The sequence below is a fragment of the Gobius niger genome, assembly GCF_951799975.1.
Source record: "Gobius niger genome assembly, chromosome: 9".
Taxonomy (NCBI): Eukaryota; Metazoa; Chordata; class Actinopteri; order Gobiiformes; family Gobiidae; genus Gobius; species Gobius niger.
The window spans coordinates 8,033,114-8,053,193 of NC_136860.1; the positions used below are offsets into that span (position 1 = coordinate 8,033,114).

Sequence of the window (20,080 nt, forward strand, 5' to 3'; positions counted from 1 at the left end):
CTCCTTTTTCACACCAACCTTTTCCCAGAGTGTTCGAAAGTTTGTGAAATGATGTGGAAGACCATGAAGATATGGTCGAGCTTCAAACTGTGCTGTCTCAGCCACACAGCTGACACTGACAAATCTGTCATCAACAAGCACAAACGGAAAAGAAGTTACACTCGGCAAAATTACGTTTTGTTTGTCATTGTGTGAATCAGACAGACAGTGATCAAGAAACTTGTAACACTCATTGGCTATTTTATGTAGCACTAATTTGTCCAAAGATTGATGATGTTTTTTTGTTTCTTTTAGCTGCTCAAGCACCATTTCAGGACCTGGGTGGTCATTAACTCCCAACATCTGCAGAACTGGATCAGATGAATGTATTTGAAGTTTAGAGAGATCCAAAATTGGCTGTGTCATGTTCACAAGAAGAGCACATTTCTCAGTAAAAACATCAACAGGCCTTTGCAATGTGACCTCTCTTTCCATTTTTGCATCCCCAGGAGAAAACCCTGGCAGAAACTGAGTAGAGCTCAAGGTTGCCCAGAAAGGAGAGGTATCATTGTGTAAGTGAAGCTTGAGAAGTTCGAGAAGACATTTTATATGTTTATGGGCTTCGTTTTGGTCATTATTCCAAACTGTATTGATTGCTTCTGCTTTCTTAGTAATGTCTTCTAAAGAAAGCTCATCACTAGCCATTCCAAGCCCCTGCAGACGTAAAACATTTTCAGGGGAGCAGAAGTCATTTATCGTCCCTCCAAGCAAGCGACTTTCCTCATTTTTAAACAGACAGGCCACTTTTCCTTTTGGGTTGACCAGGTTCTGAATATACTGAAGCTGTCCATTAGTTGTTGGAATACATGGGTATGAGACCAACAAAGAGTCAATCTCCTTGATGTTAAGGTGAAGAGCATGTAGCATCAATGTATCTCTCCATTTTGGATCCATCTGGTCGAGATTGTTAAAAACTGCGTCTTTGTAAAACCTCCCCCAAGTCCATGTCTTGTCTTGTAGAACCTTCTCCAGGCCTGCCTGTTTGAAGCTATTCCTTGTCCATCTTGGCAGAGAAACAACATGACTGGATTTGACATGTGTCTGACATACCTTGATTGCAAGTGGGCAAATGATCTGATCTTCTTGTATGCTCTCATGCAAAATAATGACATTTTCCAAAGAGAACCAGTGCTTGCCATCACTGAAAAGCTTGAGAGCACTGCAGGACTGAGCAATAGTAGAATAAAAAGCATCTACCAGCGGTCTGAACGTTTCACTCACTTGCTCTCTGTCTGGCCAGAATGTGTGGTAGCTGTAGCTCTCCAGTTTCTTGTTTTGGGACATTTCCTTAAGGGCCAACAGTGCAGTGATTAAGGCAGTGACTAATGGGTCCTGCAGCAAAGACTTGTTCCACTCATGTTTAACTCCACTCTCCCAAAGACCTTTTCTGTTGCTGGTCACAGCAAATGTTCCATTGACATTGAATGGCAGCCCTGTGGAAATGGACAGCGGAAGGAAGGAAAATGCTTGACCCGCAAGGTTTGTCTGTGATGCTACAAATGTGTCAGTTTCGTGGTTGAATTGTAAAGGCAAAGCAACGCCACCTATGGGCAACGAGAATGCAAGTTTCTTGTTTATTCCTGTGGCCATTTTTAGCGACTCCTTTGTTCCAAAGCAGTTGTAGAGAAGCCAGCACTGCACTTGTGTTTCACCTGATTTGTTCCAGGTTATCTCCACAATGTCCACTTTACTGAAGTCGATGATCTCTTTGCATTTTCTGTTTAGTACTTTTTCAGCATGGTTTTGCTTTGAAAGAAAACCTTCTTCTTGAATATCTATGCTGCATAGTGTGCTTTTTGAGACTGTGAAAATGTCTTCAATATCTCCATGTTTCAATGGAGTTGAAGCAATAGTTGGGGCAGTTTGTAGAGACACTGTGTTGACATTTTTAAGAAAGATTAGGTGTGATTGTGAGTCCTTGGTAAAGTGTCTTTGGAAGGTTATAATATCTTGTTTGTAATATACTTTAGAACTTATTTCAGATGACAGCGACTCTTCTTCAGTTCTGAATGGTAATTTAATCAGGGTGCCTGGATAGTTCTGAGGTGTTTGACCAGAGAAACTACAATTAAAAACACCTTCGTAAGGTGTGAACTGACCAGAAAACCAATGAAAAAGTCTCTTCTGAGTAAGGTCCAGCTTGATGCCTGGATTTGATTTGTGCTTGATGCGTTTTTTTAAATGGGTTGTATTGGGATCGAGTATGAGGAGAGTGTTCCCGCTGAGGATGGAGGGAATGTCTGTGACATGATAAACTGTGTTGAACCCAAGTCCAAACATGCCTATCTTTTCAACCTTGTTCTCCTTAGAGGCAGAGCCCACTCTCACGATATTGTCCCAGTCATTCTGTGAAAACTGTTCATTATTGAACGCCCAGACACAGGGCCCCTGGCACAGCTTCATGTTTGGGTCAATGAGACTTTCAGGGTCATCTTTGTGAACTCTGAAATCCAGTAAGAACTTACAGGTGTCTGCTCCAGCGTCTTCAGCATTTTGAATAATCTCTTTAAAGATATCACTTTCTTCATCATATTCTTTGAGAATGTTTTTGATTCGAGTTGTTATTGGTTCTGTTTGCCCACATTGTTCGATTCCCACTTCCTTCGGATCCAGAATATAGGTACTCAGCAGTTGAATGTCTAACCACTCCGCTGTTGCAATTGGTATCTCCTCATGAACAACATGTATTTCATCTTGGCTACACTCTAGTTCCTTCAAGCTATTTTTGCTCAAGTCACAGAACACAGTCTCAGACTTTGATTTCAGTGTATATTGTCCAGGTTGTACAATGACCGGCACTGGAATATCATCTGGAAAATCCTTCTTTTCTCTCCAAATCCAGTTCAGAATGTCAATAGATACTTTAACCTCAGACGATGTTGCTACTGCTTCTCTGCTTTCAATGGTTTGCTTTATTGTGGAAAGTAAGTCAATAATTTCTTCTTCAGTCAGTTCTTCTCTGAGACCAAACTCCTGGAACAAACTTTTGTATGGAAGAAATTCATCTGCGACTTTTCCAACATGAGAGCTCAGGTCAAGGTTACTGGGATAGTTTAGAACCAGTTCCTTTGGAGCAACAAACTGTCTGTGATTCCAGAGCCATTTGGTGTCTTTGCTGATTAGTGCAGTATATTGATTTACTGACTTTTGCATATGTTCATAAATGCTTCGCAACTTTCTTTTAAAATCCACATTTGTGTCAGGAGTGGTCATTTTCTTCACATTAGAAATCAGGGCTAATAGATTTGCCACTACTTTTTCAGGTGGAGGAGGTCGTTTAAAACCAAGTTTGCTGCAAATGTTTTCACTGAAAATTCCCTCCAGGGGCATCACATATCCAACTATGTCTTCATACATGCTGTGCCTCATTTCTTCTGGGCAGAAGAAGCCACTTTTCATGGAGTCATTTTGTGTAGTCACTGGCACCCATTTAAGCCTTTTGAGTTTCTCAAGCTGGTCATTAGTAAAGTTCTCCAGTAAATCATTGGCATCCAAGACTTTCAGAAAAACTTGAGCTCTTTTGCGAGCCTCTTCTGGACCGTCTCTCGTAAGATTCTCCACCAGTTTAGCTGCATGCAGCAAGTGTTCAGGAGGCACATCCTTTTCTTTATGAATTAACCCGAGATCGATCAAGCTCACGAGCATCTGTGGAGTCTTTGTGTACACAGCTGGTGGGAAATAATGCTTCTCAAAGAGAACTTTAAAAGCATGAACTCTTGGGTCATACAGACTGGAGGCCTTTATTTCGATAAAAAGCAACTTCACACATTGTGTTTTTAAGTGTGGATTTTGATAGAAAAGCATGTTTCCGTGGTCTAAGATCCATGTCATGATTTTTTCAGTCTCTGCTTTGGTGCATGCTCTATTCTCTACACTGTTGATGAGAAGGCTGGCTGCTTGTGCTGTGTCCAAGAGGCGGATTTCAAGTCGTTTAAGAAGTCTGCGATCTGCCTCAGTGGCACATTTAATCACTGAACCGAGCATTGTCACATCTGTTGGGATCCTGAGTCCAGATATCATTAGCACAGCTTGTTTGGAATGGGCGGTGGTATACTCTCCTGTCATGGTTTGGAACAAAGGCAAGTGCAAGAGTAATTCTGTCTCGCACTTTGAGAGAGAATCAAGGTGAGAGATGTAATCTTTTAGCTCCTCTATAGTACTTTTAGAAACAGACCTCAGCTCTTTGATGACCTGCTGGGATTGTAAATTTACAAACACTTGCAGAACATGTTTTGGGGATGGGCTCAGGACATAGGAATCTAGATCTTCATGTCTTAGCCAAGGATTTTCTTTTACTACTGTCCCACCAACTTTGTTTACCAGCTGAGTGATACTATCTGGCATTACCACCTTCTTACTTTTCTCAAAAATCAAAGTTGGATTTCGTTGTATTTTAGCAAGTTTGACTGGTTGGCTACTGGACACTGTGTTCACTGGTATTAAAGGCAGTCCGATTAAACCTCTTAGCTCCGTAAAGTGACAGTTGAGAAATCTCCAGAATTCTTGTAACCAGTTCAGTGGAGGATGCTGACCACTGCTCACGTCCCATGTCACAAGTTTATTCTCTGTCTTCTTCCAGTCGTCCGGCAAATGGCTTTGAGTGAATCTCACCACCTGGTCTGCATCAATGTTAGTGACCATGTAGAGATCTGCAAAAAGATAAATATCAACAAGTTGAAAAATAGAACTAGAAACACATTTTGTACATAGCAGGTCAGAAAGTGCTCTTACTTTTTCGTGCGAGTTGTCTCAAATGGTTTACACAGTCAGAGGTGAGGCCGTCTGGTAGGAAGAGGTTTTGACAGAATGGAAGCAAAGTTCTGCACAAACAAAAACATGTTTTTAATATGATACTGGCATTACAAAAAAGAGGGAAAAAAGTTAAATAACTGTTCATTTTGATTTGATTTTGTTATTTTTTAATGTTTTAGAAAGGTACAAGCATATGTTGACTTTTTTCAACATGCAAATGCAATTAAAAAACGCCTTTAATATCTATCTAATATATATAATAGCGGCTTTAAGTCATCTCTTTGCAAATCTGTCCTGTTTTTTTTGTGGGGATTTTTGCATTTAATAAAGCAGCATACAGCCTTGTTATCTCATTTATTTATTTAATTAATGGTTTATTTGGTCGGGACAGTCAATGTTAATGAACATAGATGGGTCTCATGCATGTAAACACACCACACCGGATTGTAGCCTTGAGTTAATTTCCATCCGTTGTACCCCACTCGCACTCTCATTCATCCTGGCCTATTGTACATGTTTTTAGTGGTAGGGGAAACCGGACTACCCGGAGGAAACTTAAGCAGACACCAGGAGAACATGCAGACTCAACACAGAAAGGCCCCGTCCAGGTTGGAATTGAACTCGGACCTTCTAGCTGTGAAGCATGAGTGCTAACCACTGCACTACCATGCCGCCCTTCAAGTAAAGAAATCAAAGAATCAAGTACATCTAGAGTACAAATTGAAATTTTTCTAACTTATGAGTTATTTTTATAGATACATCCGAATGTATAATGACATGACTATGTAAAATAAGGGGCAGAGGGTTTTTTCTCCACCACTGCGTGAGAGCGCCATTTCACTACTACTATCGCATAAAAGTACTTTTGTTGGGTCAGAATGATTTAGATTAAATGTTCTTGTTTAACACAGATTTCACATGGCTGTACAGTGGTATGCAAAAGTATGGTCCCCCCTTTAACATTTTGACATTTAGGCATACTATGGACCATAAACAGAAATACATTTAATTGAAATTTTATGTTAAAAACACACTAAGTGACTCACAATCGTGAAGTGAAATGAAATTTATACACGATTTAGAATTTTTTTTTACAAATAAAAAACTGAAAAGTGTGATGAGCAAAGGTATAGGTCCCCTTTCCTTTTACTGCAACCAACTGCCTTCAGAAGTTGCCTGATGATTTCTGAATGATCTGTTGCAGCTTCTCAGCCCTATGCTGCGCAAAGTGAGTGCTCCTACCGGACCTGCACTCCTCCCAGACGGCGCTTCCAATGAGCCGCTCTGGGTGGAGTCCTTCTACCTTGTAAAAGCATATTTTATTCATTGTTTGTATGTCTGTCTTAAAAGATGTGTCTGCTAAAAGAATGTCAAAATAATAGAAAGTAAAAGACACTTCTGATTGTTGCTGCCACCAGAAGAAGGACGGACAGACAATCGATGTATGACGGACGGACAATCGATGTATTACGAAGGAGAACCAATGTATCTCAACGTAAAACTACCCAAACTCGTAATTGAAAAATTCTTTGGAGATGTGAGGAAATGGCAATATTTTTGGGAACAATACGAGAGTGCAGTACACAAAAATCAAAGTTTGATAAAGACCGACAAATTCAGCTGTTTAAGGTCATACCTTTCAGGTGCTGCGGCAAATACCATCGCTGGGCTGGCTCTGTCAGACATAAATTATGATAACGCAATCCAACTGCTTCAAAATAGATTTGGCAGAAAAGATTTAATTATCAATGTCCACATGACCAAATTGCTCAACCTGAATCCTGTTAAAAATGTAAACGATGTCAAAGCGCTCAGACAGCTCTATGATGATTTTGAGAAATTCAAATCCGTAGCCTTACCTCCTTGGGCGTTGTCTCTGAAACTTACGGTAATTTACTGTGTCCAATTTTAATGAAACTAATGCCTGACAACATGATTTTAGAATTTAGTATAGGTGTTGAAAATGATGACGTTTGGAAAGTTGATGCGCTTATGGATTTTCTGAGAAAAGAAGTGGACAGCCGAGCGCGCACAATGAACATGACAAGAAACAAACCAGAGCGCACGAAAGAAGAACGAGAAAACGACTCACAAAGTCACTGTGAATTGCGCAAAAAACCTAATCAAATGATGACTGCATTTGCACTTTATGCTTCGGACAATTATGGACAAAATTATGAATGAAATATGTGCCTTTTCTGCGACAAAAATGATCATCCAGAGAATGTCCAGAGAATGTGATGAAATGAGTGTGCTTGAAAAACGAGAAAAATTAAAGAGACCAGGAAGATGTTTTGTCTGTTTTGGATCGAGACATTTAGCCAAAGATTGTCGCACTAACAATATCAGCTGTGAAAACTACGTCACTTTAAATCAATGTGTACAAATGACGAAATTCTGAATTCCAATGATCCCACTGACACCATCATCTCAATCTCCCCAAGTGAATCAATACAAAAAACAGTATTGCTCCAAACCGCCACCGTTTGGATTGAAAACTCCTGTCAAAAGACAATTAACTTGCTGCCTTTTCGACGGAGGGAGTCAACGCAGTTTCGTGCGTAAAGACATTTCTCGTGCGCTAAACCTGCACAAAATCGGGGAAGAGACTCTGAAGTTGCACACTTTTGGCTCTGATGGTCCCATGCAAGTGACATGTAATGTTGTAAAAATAAAACTGAGCAACATACGAAATGGCCACAGCGTTGAAATTGGTGTGCTTGAAACCCCCCGTGTTTGCACTTCTATAATGTGAGTTGCAGGTGACGAGTTGCGCCTGAAAAGAAGAAAAAAGGCATGCACTTGGCAGATACTACGGTGAGTGGAATGAAGACAGAAGAACTGGGAGTATTAATTGGTGGTGACAACTATTGGGACATAGTTACGGGAACATTTGAAAGATTGCCAAAGTCAATGGTTGCGCTTGAAAGCAAATTCGGATGGCTCATCCAAGGCACAGTTACAGTGAATGCAGTGTCCTCTGAACCCACTGAAGTTGAAACCTTACATGTAATCTTGGGACACGAAAAGGAAATGAATTGTACCCTACGCTCTTTTGGGGAGCTGGAGTCGATTGGCATTGTAAGGAAAAGGACGAGTTGATCTGCAGCGTCCCGAGTATAACAGATGCCACAAACGGTTTGTTCGGAAAAAAACCCTTTGGACTCTGCTGGAATGAGTCAGAGCAAATGGAGTATTAACTCCATTTTTGGATAGGTTTTCTGAACACAAATATGCTGTACGTACAAACAATCCCAATTATCCGATCGCGGTGCACATGAACACTTCAAACTGCAATCTCAATCACCTAAAAGTTATGGTACTGGAAGTCATCCCCAACAACATCAGGGGAGGAGAAGACTAGCCCAAAGGGAAACCTTCTGGATAAACACCTTGGGAGCTACCCGCCCCCCAGGGCTCAATGAGGACATAGACTTCTCGGTCTTTCTGTAGCAAATAAGCGATTTGGGTTGTACTGCAAAATGATCACATGTTGACCCAAGGACTAAATAGAGTCTGCCTGTGTGTAATCTAATGTCAGTTCAAATACAGCTGCTCTGTGATGGTCTCAGAGATCGGTTAGAGACTATTGTGGAGCAGACAGCATCATGCAGTCCAAGAACACACCACCAGACAGGTCCGGGATCAAGTTATTGAGAAGTATAAAGCTGGGTAAGGTTATAAAAGATTTCCAAAACTTTGAACATCTCTCGGTGTACAGTTAAATCCACCATCCTGGAATGGAAAGAGTATGACATCACTGCAAACCTACCAAGACCCGACCGTTCTCCTAAACTTACTGACCGAACAAGGACAGCACTGACCAGAGCTGTTACCAAGAAGCCTATGATAACCCTGGATGAACTGCAGAGAGCTACAGCTCAGGTGGAGGAAACTGTCCACAGAACAACTATTAGTCATACACTGCACAAATCTGGCCTTTATGGCAGAGTGGCATTATTAAAAGAAAACCATAAGAAGCCCAGTTTGCTGTTTGCCAGAAGCCACCCTGTGGCCTCCATGTGACCTCAGGCAAACAGCAAACGGGACTTCTTATGGTTTTCTTTCAAAAATGGCTTGTTCTACATAAAATTTCAGTTAAATATATTTATGTTTATGGTCCATAGTATTGCAAAATGTCGAAAAGTTTAAGGGGGGCCCATACTTTTGCATACCACTGTATATTCCTTTATATTTTTAAATGCCTGATGACACTAATTAAAACTATATGCAAATTGAAGTTTTTGTTTTATTTGTCAGAAGGCTCAATAAACACGACACTTTAATAAAAATACAATTAATTAATCATCTGGGCTCAACAGGGTTGAGGTTGGTCTAAAAGCCAACACACAACAGTTTTACATGATACAAATTGAGTTTTGATTAGATCATTTGTGATAAAGCATATGAGACAACAAAGCTGCGTACTACAGCAAATCAATACCAGGTAATCATTCAAAATGGTGCATGTACCTTGGAAATTCCTTGTTGTCGATTAAGACAGTGTCTTCCTCTCTGTCTGTAAAGGATCTGAAGGAACCATCACTGCGGGGCAGCAGCTGAAGACCATGGAGTTCACTGTACTGTTTGTCACTCAAGACAAACTCCAACAGAGCGAGTCTGTCAGCATCTGAGATGTCCTTCACTGCACAGTTTCGAAGTTTGTTTCTTAGGAAGGTTGGAGTCACATGATTCAGTGAGCTATAGTCTGGATACACATCCTTTATGGCTCTTGCTACACTATCTGATAAAGTCACCAGGTTGACGTCACAGGACACCAGGATTCTTCTAATGGCTGATAATGTCTCACTTGTTGTTGGTCCGTTACATGGAAGCACAGCTTTCTTCAGTGTGATGAACTGTCTCTCATCTTTGGCCAAGGAGAGAACTGCTATATCCTGACTAAATAACTGACTGAGGACATCCATGGCAACTTCATACCATTTCTCTTTGTGATGCACTTGGGAAATGTCCGGCCAGAGATTGTAGATGGAATTAACCAGCAGGATGTTGTCTTGGACCAGTCTGATCGCATCTCGAATGATTGTGAGATATGTTTTTGGAAGAACCTCTTTGATGAGCTTTTCGTTCCAGATGGCATGTTCGTCATTCCTCTGGTCTTCTTCGAGCCACTTGATGTGTCGTCTGTTGTCTGTGAGGCCAAAGTATGCGTTGACATAAACGGGGAGTCCTGTCTTATTTGAGTCATTGTTTGGAAGTGGGAGAAAGCAGCACAGTCTACTCTTACTACAGTCTGTGTGGACATCATCACAAGGAAAGGCCAGGTCAACCCTCGGAAGGAACTTCAACTTCTCTGCAAGGTAGTCAAGCTCGTCCACATTTCCTTCTTTCATAGTGCAAGATGTCACAAGCCATTTTGTTTCTCTGGACTCTTCAGAGTCGAGAGTAATGGTTTTGATTTGTGTTAATCCTTCAGTGACACCATCGTAGGACTTTAAATCAACGTCTTGTGAAGTGGTGGATTTCACTTGCAGTCCAGTGCTGACAGAGCCAAGAGCATCAATGTGTATAAGAGAAACTGACAAGACGTTTTTCAAGAAGAGAAGGCTGAGTTCTGCATCAGCAATGAAGCTATCAAAAAGCTCAACAACTTTCTTGCAACTATAAACATTGTCAGATATTTCTGATTTCTCTGAGCGAAGGGGGAATCTGAAAAGGGTCCCATTGAAATTCTGATCTTCCTGGACAACTCTGGACCACTCTTGTCCACTTACGAGTGACACAATGTCCCTAAAAGGTTGAAACTGGTCAATCATGGTTGTTAGTGCTTCTCTGTCGTCTTCTTCTTCCAAAGACCAACGGAAACCTCCTTTGTGTTCACCAAATATTTTCTCCTGAGGGTCCATCATACCCAGGTGACCCGCACTGAATATACTTGTCAAATCTGAGGGGAAAAATGTAATTATTATTATTAGGTTCGGTCTGTGTCCAAGTAGTAGTAGTAGTATCTTGAATTTGCTTGAACAGAAATGTTAGGCCTTGGGGAGTTACCTGTTATGTGGTACACAGAGTTGAAGCCGAGCCCAAAACGGCCCACTTTGTTGGGGTCTCCGCGCTTGACACTCCTGGCCACACTCTGGATCCCTTCCCAGTCTGCATCTGTAAACTGGGCATTGTTGTAGGCGTAAAGGGCTGGGCCTGTACACAAAAAGAGAACAATTGGGTAAAATGTGCAGATGGATAATGACCCGAAGCCACTGCCAAAGCCACCAAAGAGCTTTTTAAGACAAAAAAGTAGAATGTTTTTCACTGGCCAAGTCAGTCGCCTCACATGAATCCAATTGAGCTGCATTTCATTTGCTGAAGACCAAACTGAAGGGAAAATGCCCCAAGAACACGCAGGAACTGCAGATATTTACAGTAGAGACTTGGCAGAGCATCACCAGGGATGAAACCCAGCATCTGGTGACGTTTGACATTAGGCAAGGTAGGCAGCTGCCTGGAGCCCCCAGAGGGCCAACAGCTTTGAAAGAAACGACCCCCACTGCAGCTCCGCCGGCAAGAAAAGAGAAAGCATTAGAGGTGTCAAAGCCATATTTGAACTGGTAACCTCCTACACCAAAGACCAGCGCACTATCACTGAGCTGTAACTCCATACTTATGTGTGCCTGATGTGGGCTACTGTTCTCATAAGTACCGGGCATAAATTCGTTCCCAGCACCCCACTGGAGGAGAGGAGTCATTTCCCGTTTGTAATGAGGGTGGGACCATAGGCGGTGATTAATGTTCTTCCCAGTCAGGGTCAAGTGTCAAAAAAAAAAAAAAAGAATCAGGTTGCGATTGATCCAAGCAAGTTTATGGATGGGAACCCAGCACTCTACCAATGGAGCTACACAGGCTGAGTGAATAAGGCAGCCGATTTTACATTAATCTTATGAAAGACCGCACTTGTGTATTTGCAGAAAACGGAATTACAGTTTGCACAATAATAAACTGAAGCATTTTGTAATTAGGGTAAATTTCCCTGGCCGCCCAAAGATTTGTTGAGAGGGTGCTCCAGCCCCAAAGCACCCTCGATATATGAAGCAATATTTTGGAGAGACCCATATAGTACGAGGAACACACAGAGAGACGGACAGGAAACAGCCAAACTGATTGTACAGTCCAAGCCAAAATCGTCCAAATTAAAACTTCTTCCGGTGACAGAGGGGTAGAATAAATACGTACGAGTCTAAAACTGTGGCTTTTGTGAATAAAAGGGGAAATTTGGAAAAGTGACGAATTTCAGGAGAAACTCAGACAGAGGCCAACAGAGGCTAAGAACTCTGGCTATTTTCACAGATGATGGGCGGGCCACTCACAAGCCATTTAAAGTTATTTTTGGCAATTAGTGGTTGCGTTTGCACACCATTAGAGAGCCAGGTCACTCGTGCAAAAGAGATTATTAATCTCAATGAGTTTTTTACCTGGTTAAATAAAGATTAAATAAAAAAAATAAAAAATTAGGTCCAGGTCGGGAATGTGCACGCGTGCCGGATTGTGTCTGTTCCAATCCAACAAAGTGAGGCTTTGAATTTTGCTGAAAATGGCCTCCGAGTTGTGGGCTTGTCATGACCACAGCCAATAATATTCAAAAAATGTAAAAGATGGGTCTGGGACATGTTGGCCAAAATTTGTGGCTTTCCATTGAAGACTTGGGGATCAGGGTCAGAAGTTCAAGAGGTACGATTTTAAAAGTCGGAGGTTCAGGCCAAGATGGCTTCCTGTAGCATTTAGGGCGGGGGACATGATCCATTTTTTACATGTCCTGGTGTGGTCTATGTCCTTGGCCAGTGTCACCTTTGTACGATGATTTTAGGCGACCAGGCTCTCATTGACTCAATGTAAATTGCCTGTTTGAGGGGGCACCACTGAGCCATATTTTAATATTTTCTCTTGCGGACCCCACCCAAAATTAGAGCTTGTGGCGCACTAACTTCTGATCCCTGTTACTTGCTTATCGGTTCACGTTTGCTATGTGAATTCTTGCGCTTCCGTTCCCCGTTATTGATATGAATTAGTCCCTCACGTGACAATGCATGTCTGTTGCTAGGGCCTAATAATAATAAAAATAGCTTTATCTGTATAACACCTTTCATTCAAAGTTACAGTTCACACAAATCATAAGTTAGCATACAACAATAAAAGAGCAAAGATTAAAAAACAAAAAAGATATAATGTCAGGAGGGAGAGCGTTCCATAGTTGTGGAGCAGAGTTAACAAAAGCTCAATCACCAATTTTATTCCCTACGTTTCTAGGAACTTCCAGCAGAGAGGCTGAGGAGGACCACAGTGTTCTGCTTGGATTATAAGTTGCCAGGGAATTGGAGATGTAGGCTGGGCCTTGACCATTCAGTGCTTTATAGGTTAATAAAAGCACTTTAAAAATGCATTCTAAAAGGAACAGGTAACCAATGTAAAGAAGCTAGAACAGGAGTTATGTGATCTCTCTTTCTGGTACAAGATAAAACACGCGCTGCTGCATTTTGAATGAGCTGCTGTCTTTGTATTGTTTTTTTCGGAAGGCCAGTGAGAACTGCATTACAGTAGTCAATTCTACATGTAACAAAAGCATGCATTACCTTCTCAGCATCTCTCTCTCTGACTCTTTAGTTGTCTGATTCTAGCAATATTTCTAAGATGGAAAAATGCTATTTGTGTTACCTTAGTTATGTGTGCATTAAAATCTAGGTCAGGGGCGAATATCACTCCAAGACTGGTTACATTAGGTTTTTTCTAGCCTGGTTTAACCAGACCCTTGTACTCATTGCGTTTTGTACAAGGGTCTAGACCTTCACAATTGAGCTCCGTTATCAAGTGGGAGGGGTGAACTCCTTTGAAACGATTGGATCTGCTTTTCGCTAGCGTTTGGTCTTGACGTATGTAATGCGCCCGAGTGAGTGAATCAAGCTCTCATAACTCTTGGGGGCATTCCTTGAGCATTCCAAGGCTTCAATTTTAATTTCTGGATATTTGGGAGCCGAGCCAGAACGGATTGAAGAGCTTCCATTACCTTTGTATCCGCCGCCATTGCCAAACTACAACCAGCAAATGCGGCGCAAATGCTTGACGTCACCTACAAGCCCCGCCTCCCCCACTCGCTGAATGGTAGGTTGAAATTCAACCGATGTAACGCGGCCACTGAGATCAGACCCAGACGTACATGAAGGGAAATAATAATTGGATGGCTAAGGCCAGGCTAGGTTTTATCCAGTCCGCTAACATTCCCAAATTTCCTGATAACTTCTCTCTATTTATTGTCGATCCAACCACTAGTACCTCTGTTTTATTTTCATTTAGCTTTAAAAAGTTTCTATTCGTCCTGTTGTTTACTGCTAGGAGGCAGTCGGTAATAGATGCAATGGCATCAGATCGTTGTGGGTCTGTGGACACATACTACAACTGTGTGTCATCTACATGGCTGTGGAATGACACGTGTCATGATGATGTCTCCTACAGGAAGCATGTACAGGGAAAAGAGCAACGGTGCAAGACAGCTTCCTTGTGGAAGACCATGGTGGATGGTTTTCTTTTCAGAGACTTATTCTTGCAGGGTAACACACTCTCTGCCTTAAATATATGATGTGCCATGTATATGATGCCATTTTAAAACCGTGCTGCGAAGACCAACAGTATGTTGAAGGCGATTTATGAGGACGTCATGATCTATGATATCAAAGGCTGCACTTAATTCAAGGAGTTTTAATATTGATTCTTTGTTGCTATTATAGCTTACTAGAGATCTTTGGTTATTTTTTATTTTATTTTAGAGTTTCTGTGCTGTGGTGTTTCCTAAATCCTGATTGAAACACCTCCTGAATATTCTTTTCTGATAGAAAGGATGATAGTTGCTCTAACACAATCTTTTCCAAAGCCCTGTTATGGAAAGGCAAAGTTGATATAGGGCCATAATTACAGAGGTCATTAGGGTCAAATTTGCTATTTTTCAGTAAAGGGTTTTGTGAACGCAGTCTTAAAAACATCAGGGAAGATTCCCTCTAAAAGCGCCAAATTAAAAAGCGTCAACAGGGTGTCTAAAAAGCTATATGTAGAAAAGGTGCATTGTCTCCCCCTGATCTATTAAGTGGCAGTTCTCATTTGCACCGCCAACATACAGTAACAACTGTATGTTGTACAGTTTTTAACTATATCGATATGGTCTAATTCCATATCTCATTTAAAAATATATCGATATATCTCAAATATCTAAATATCACCCAGCCCTAATAAGAAATTTAAACAACTCGGAGTCGTGCATTAGATAATCATAATGCACTCGTGGTGTTCTTGACTCTATGTCGTGCATTACAACCGTCTAATGTACGGCTCCTCATTGTTTAATCCTTACTTTTAACTTTATTATATATAGCCTAACCGGGTGAAAAAATAGGTCAGCCTAAAAAATGCACATATGTCCAATACAGATTTGTCCTGGATACTTAGTTCATGTTTGTTTATTTATTGTGTACTCAATGTTTGACTTAAAAATTCATCTGAATTGGCTCCAGTTACAGAAATGCAATAACCTTTATTCCTGTATTGATATAGATATTTAAATTGGTGGTGGAACATTGTACTTTCATTAGGCCCATTGAAATTGCCAGTTTGAGATAGAACATAATGATTATTAGTGTTGTGGCGCATTTAAAAGTTGGATGAACGCGTGCTTTTGGCTATGTGCAGAATGATTACTGTGAGAGTACTGCAGAAGTCTAGTCGGATATGCTAATCCACTTATTGAAAAAGTATCATGAAGGTTGAACTTACATTGTGGGTTATTGTTTAAACACACGAGTGAGCACATTTGCATGGTCAAAACCATTTGCCTCTGTAGCATCATACCTGGCACTAGATTGGCGCACCTAACCTTTTTTGATAGAGCCACTCCCAGAACGCCCTCTACCTGTATTGGCTCCGCCAATTAGCATACCACATTAAACTGCACCAGGGACATAGGATATTTGTGCTGGGAATAGCAAATTTGTGACTTTACAATAGCCGTTAAAATGCTATTTTATAAAAAATAATGATACTATATGTTGTCTTTGTGACAAGAAAGTTGCATCTAAGGTCCGCTAGAATAGGCTAGTTAAATAAAAGCACATAAGAGCGAGGCAGGACTAATATAGCTCTTTCCTAGCTCTGTGTCATTGCATTGCAGAGCTCACCTCATCAAAGTCATTAAGTGTGTTCGAGAAGAGCCAAACGGACGCAGTTTTGACAGCCGACTGCAGACGCACGGTGCATGCCGGTTAGATTTCTGTCCGACTTGCTCCAGACAGGCTCTGATGTCACGGGCACCTGGGGCACGGAACGATCGTGAGACCCCAGCGAGACCAGCCGACTTGATCAGCTCCACGGCCCCGTGCATGACGGGAAAACGCCCACCTGTCAGTGGCTCACGCAGGGTTGGATACCAGCAGATTGGATACCAGTCTGCTGTGATCAGAAACGTGCTCCTCGCCCCCTCCTCTCTCCTCTTTAGATCTGAACAAATAAACTATGACTGAAACTATTAAAGTTATGTATCGCCCCCTAAAATAGAGCTCATGTATGATGCTCTTACAGAACAACTCGTGACTTAAAAGGAAATATTTTATCTCACAAACTTGAGCACTGTGTGTGGGCTGAACCATTCGGCACATTTTTAAAGGGGTGTCAGGGCCCTGAGATTCATCCATCATTAATGTTTATGCAAAATTCTGACTCGCAGCCGTTGTATTTCAGCCTGGTTGTGTTCATAAACCATACTTCACTTTAGGGACTGTATTGACTGAAAACAAGGATGAGTAAATAGTAGGGATGTCCCGATCTGATCACGTGATCGGAAATCGGGCCCGATCACGTGGTTACGGACTCGCGGACCTCCCGATCAGGACTCAGATATTTATGCGTGTCCATTCTCGTTACTTTTGATCAGATTTCGAGCTACCGCGAACCACTGTCCCCTCCCCCTGGCCCAGCGCCTCTGTCACTCACCTGGCCCAGCGCCTCTGTCACTCACTCCACCTGCTGCGTCAAACCACTCGCACCATCGCTCAGTCCGTGTCCCCCCTTCCTCTGAGAAATCCCCAAATCCACACAAGTGCCAGCGCAGGAGAACAATAACAAGATCTCCGATAACTTGTGCGTAGTTTACTGTGTAGGCTAAGCGAGGAGAGAGGAGTGAGAACGGACGGGAAGACAGGGCAGGGAGAGAGCGGTAAGAAGTAGCAAACAGCTGTTTTTATCGCTATTACACCGCTACATGTGATTAAACCATGTCTACTCAGACCCGCACTGAGCAGAGAAACCCTCCACGCATTTCAGCGGAGATGTTTAAAAGTCTGTGATGGCCCGCTGCGCTCATACGTGCGCAAACGCTGAAAGACGAGGGGAAACTTCGTCTCTATAACCTGATAACCACCGCCTCCTCTCTTCACTTATCCCCGCGCTACGTTCAGGAGGTGAATTGAAGCACTTGTTGTCACTCCTGGTTGTCTTAAGCCTTTAGTAAACACGCACTCTGTACACGCCCACAGTAGGTGACGCACTCAAGCCACGGTGAACGGCGCACGTGCACAGCTCGGTGGACGGTGCACTGCGCGTGCGGACCTCGACCCCGTCCTGGTTTTCAGGCTGTGAAATGTGGTCACCCTATATCTACTTATTAAAGAGACTGTAATCATGTTAACATGGCACATTTAGCTTTTGGCCAAATATATTGTGTTATTTAACTGTTTGGCCACATTACTGCTGGTTTTTTTTCTGTGCTGCCAGACAGTTTTTTACATTGCAGTGCATAAAAAATGTATTGCCCAAGTTTTGTTTTCATTGCCAATCAACAAAAACATTTAACAAAGAATGGAATTTTAGATCACACTCTCTGTGTAAAACTATATTACACTGTAAAGACTAATAGTCTTGCTTACTTGAGAAAAGCAGACTTAGTAGAGTTACTCTCTATATCCAAAACCATGAATGAAAACAAGTTGAATAATATAGTTTTTTTTTCTTAATTTTTAAAATAATGTATTAGGTATCGGATCGGGACTCGGTATTGGGCAATTCTCAAAATCAAATGACTCGGACTCGGATCGGGGGCCAAAAATCCTGATCCGGACATCCCTAGTAAATAGTATAGCCTAACAATAAAAACGATATCAGCCCAAACACGATTTTTATCATTTTTTTTCCTTTGGATTGATTGAACAGGTCCTGCTTGTCCCGTGTTTTGGCCGTTTTGTTTATGACTCCCGTTGAAGCCAATTTGGTTGTGTGTACCTTGATACTTGGCCAGATCTTCAGCCCAAAGGTCTTCTGTCCCGTACCTCCTTTCGTCATGAATGAAAACCACCTCTGTGGCGCCGGCATCGTCTGCATTTTGAATCAGCTCCTGGTGTTCAATATTAAAAAGGAACAAAACAAATAAATTAGGTATTTCAGGATTTCAAGATGAACTGCTAATACTGAAAGGGATTCATGAATGAGATTTACTTGTTAATGTATTCATTTTGTAAACAGGACTATTATATCTTGAGTTTTTAAATGTAAATGAAAAGGTGACACTGACACAGAGAGTCTATCAGCCCATTTATTAGTGAGTTGAGTATCAGTTATTCATCATAATCATTGATAATCATATGAACTCTGGAGCATGTAGTTGTTTAGAAAGTCTTAACAACAGCCTATCGTGAGGTTACCGTTATCGTGAGCCATGTATCATGAATCACATTGAATTGTGAAGTACCCAAATGTTCCCATCACAAAGATCTTTGCCTTTTTTCAAACTATATATTTAATTTGCAGTGTGCTTGAGGCCATCAGCAACAAAGGCTACAAAAGTGTGTCCACTCTCTGAACTATTTAAGCCGGAGGGATCTGAGACTAATGTTACTGGCACTGGAATATCAATCTGGCTCTTGAAAGGGTAGTGCTGTACTGCTGTCAGTCGATAGTCCACAAAAGTGATATCATTTTGCCAGGACTGGAGAGAACATTATACTGCAATAAAAACATGCACAAAGTTCTTCCAAATATTTTAACAAAATGATTTCCATATTTTCTATATTCCAAAGTTATTTCAATTATCTATATGTTGTAGCCCTTCCTGGAACCACCACCTTAACGTGGAGGAGGGGTTTGAGCACCCGAATGATCCTGGAGCTCTGTTGTCGGGGGCTTCAGGCCCCTGACAGGGTCTCCCAGGGCAAACAGGTCCTAAGTGACAAAGAGCGGTTCAGAAGCCCCTTATGAGAGACCAACAGGCCCGGTTTGAATCATGAGGCCGTCCTTCTGTGGACCCACAGGAGGAGCCATAAGGGGCTGGTGCACGACCCGGCAACGGAAAAGTGGAAGAAAATGGATGGATGGATGTTGTGCAGTTAAACAGACTTAATATCATTGGGTTTATAACTTTTGGGGGAAAAAACTTGTGTTGTGACCAATGGCCGCTGGCTGCCCTGCTTTTTGACCACAAACGTGGGGGCCGCCATTGCTCCGCCGTTGCTGCAGTACCTCCATATCGCCGCTAGGCCCCCATTGAAAAGCATTGGACTTTAGACACGTTAAAAACTACTTTAAAGCCTGGTTTCAATTGTTTCAACACTAGACTATGCTAGATATTCCTCCTGAGATAACGCTGGGTTAATAACAATATATGAAACCAGGCTGGTTTTCGTATGAATTTTTGAAATCTCGTGCTTAATGAGGCTCGGACTGTTAGCATTGGAGCAGCGCGAGCTACACGTCACGCAAGGGCCGAGTCTACGGTGAAAATCCCGCCCGTATGTCCTTTTTAGGAACATGCTTTGTCAGAGCTGGGGAGGGGGAGCCTGTAAATCCGCCATGAATTGCCCCACGGCCGTGGTCATTCTGGTAAACGGGGAGGAGTGAGCATAAGACGTCCATTATTTTTTACAGTCTATGGTTGTGACTTGCATTGCAATACATTTACTGTATATTTCAATGCCTCCCTATAGTCAGTTATGCAACATACCTTCAGAATCTGTCCTCCGTCTGGGTAGCGCCGCAGTATGTCTTTGAGGTAGTCAATGAAGGGCGGAGCCGTCGCCCCAAAGGGAGTCCTGAACAAACAAGTGTTTATCACAGTCTACATTTACTGGACCAGAGAAGCAATGTTTGGAATTATACTAAACAAAGTGCCCTCAGGATGTGTTGGTTCTCCTGATTAATATTACAGAAGAATGCTGTTCACCTCTTTATGGTTAAACTCAAAATATTCACAAAAATACTTACCTTTTCTTTCTTGTTTTTGTGCTCATCGTCCATTTGTTGAAGTTCTACCTGA

The 20,080-nt window shown here is 41.9% G+C and overlaps 1 protein-coding gene across 1 annotated transcript; it reads right to left on the reverse strand.

Moving 5' to 3' along the window:
* Positions 1 to 9,237: 9,237 nt before the first annotated feature.
* On the reverse strand, positions 9,238 to 20,080 carry LOC306967693 (sacsin-like). Its single transcript, XM_079562799.1, has 5 exons — positions 20,029 to 20,080; positions 19,769 to 19,856; positions 18,055 to 18,166; positions 10,804 to 10,950; positions 9,238 to 10,696 (listed from the first exon to the last, which is right to left on the reverse strand). Exons 1-5 carry the CDS (start codon positions 20,052 to 20,054, stop codon positions 9,243 to 9,245), a joined length of 1,827 nt encoding a protein of 608 aa, XP_079418925.1. The 5' UTR covers positions 20,055 to 20,080; the 3' UTR covers positions 9,238 to 9,242.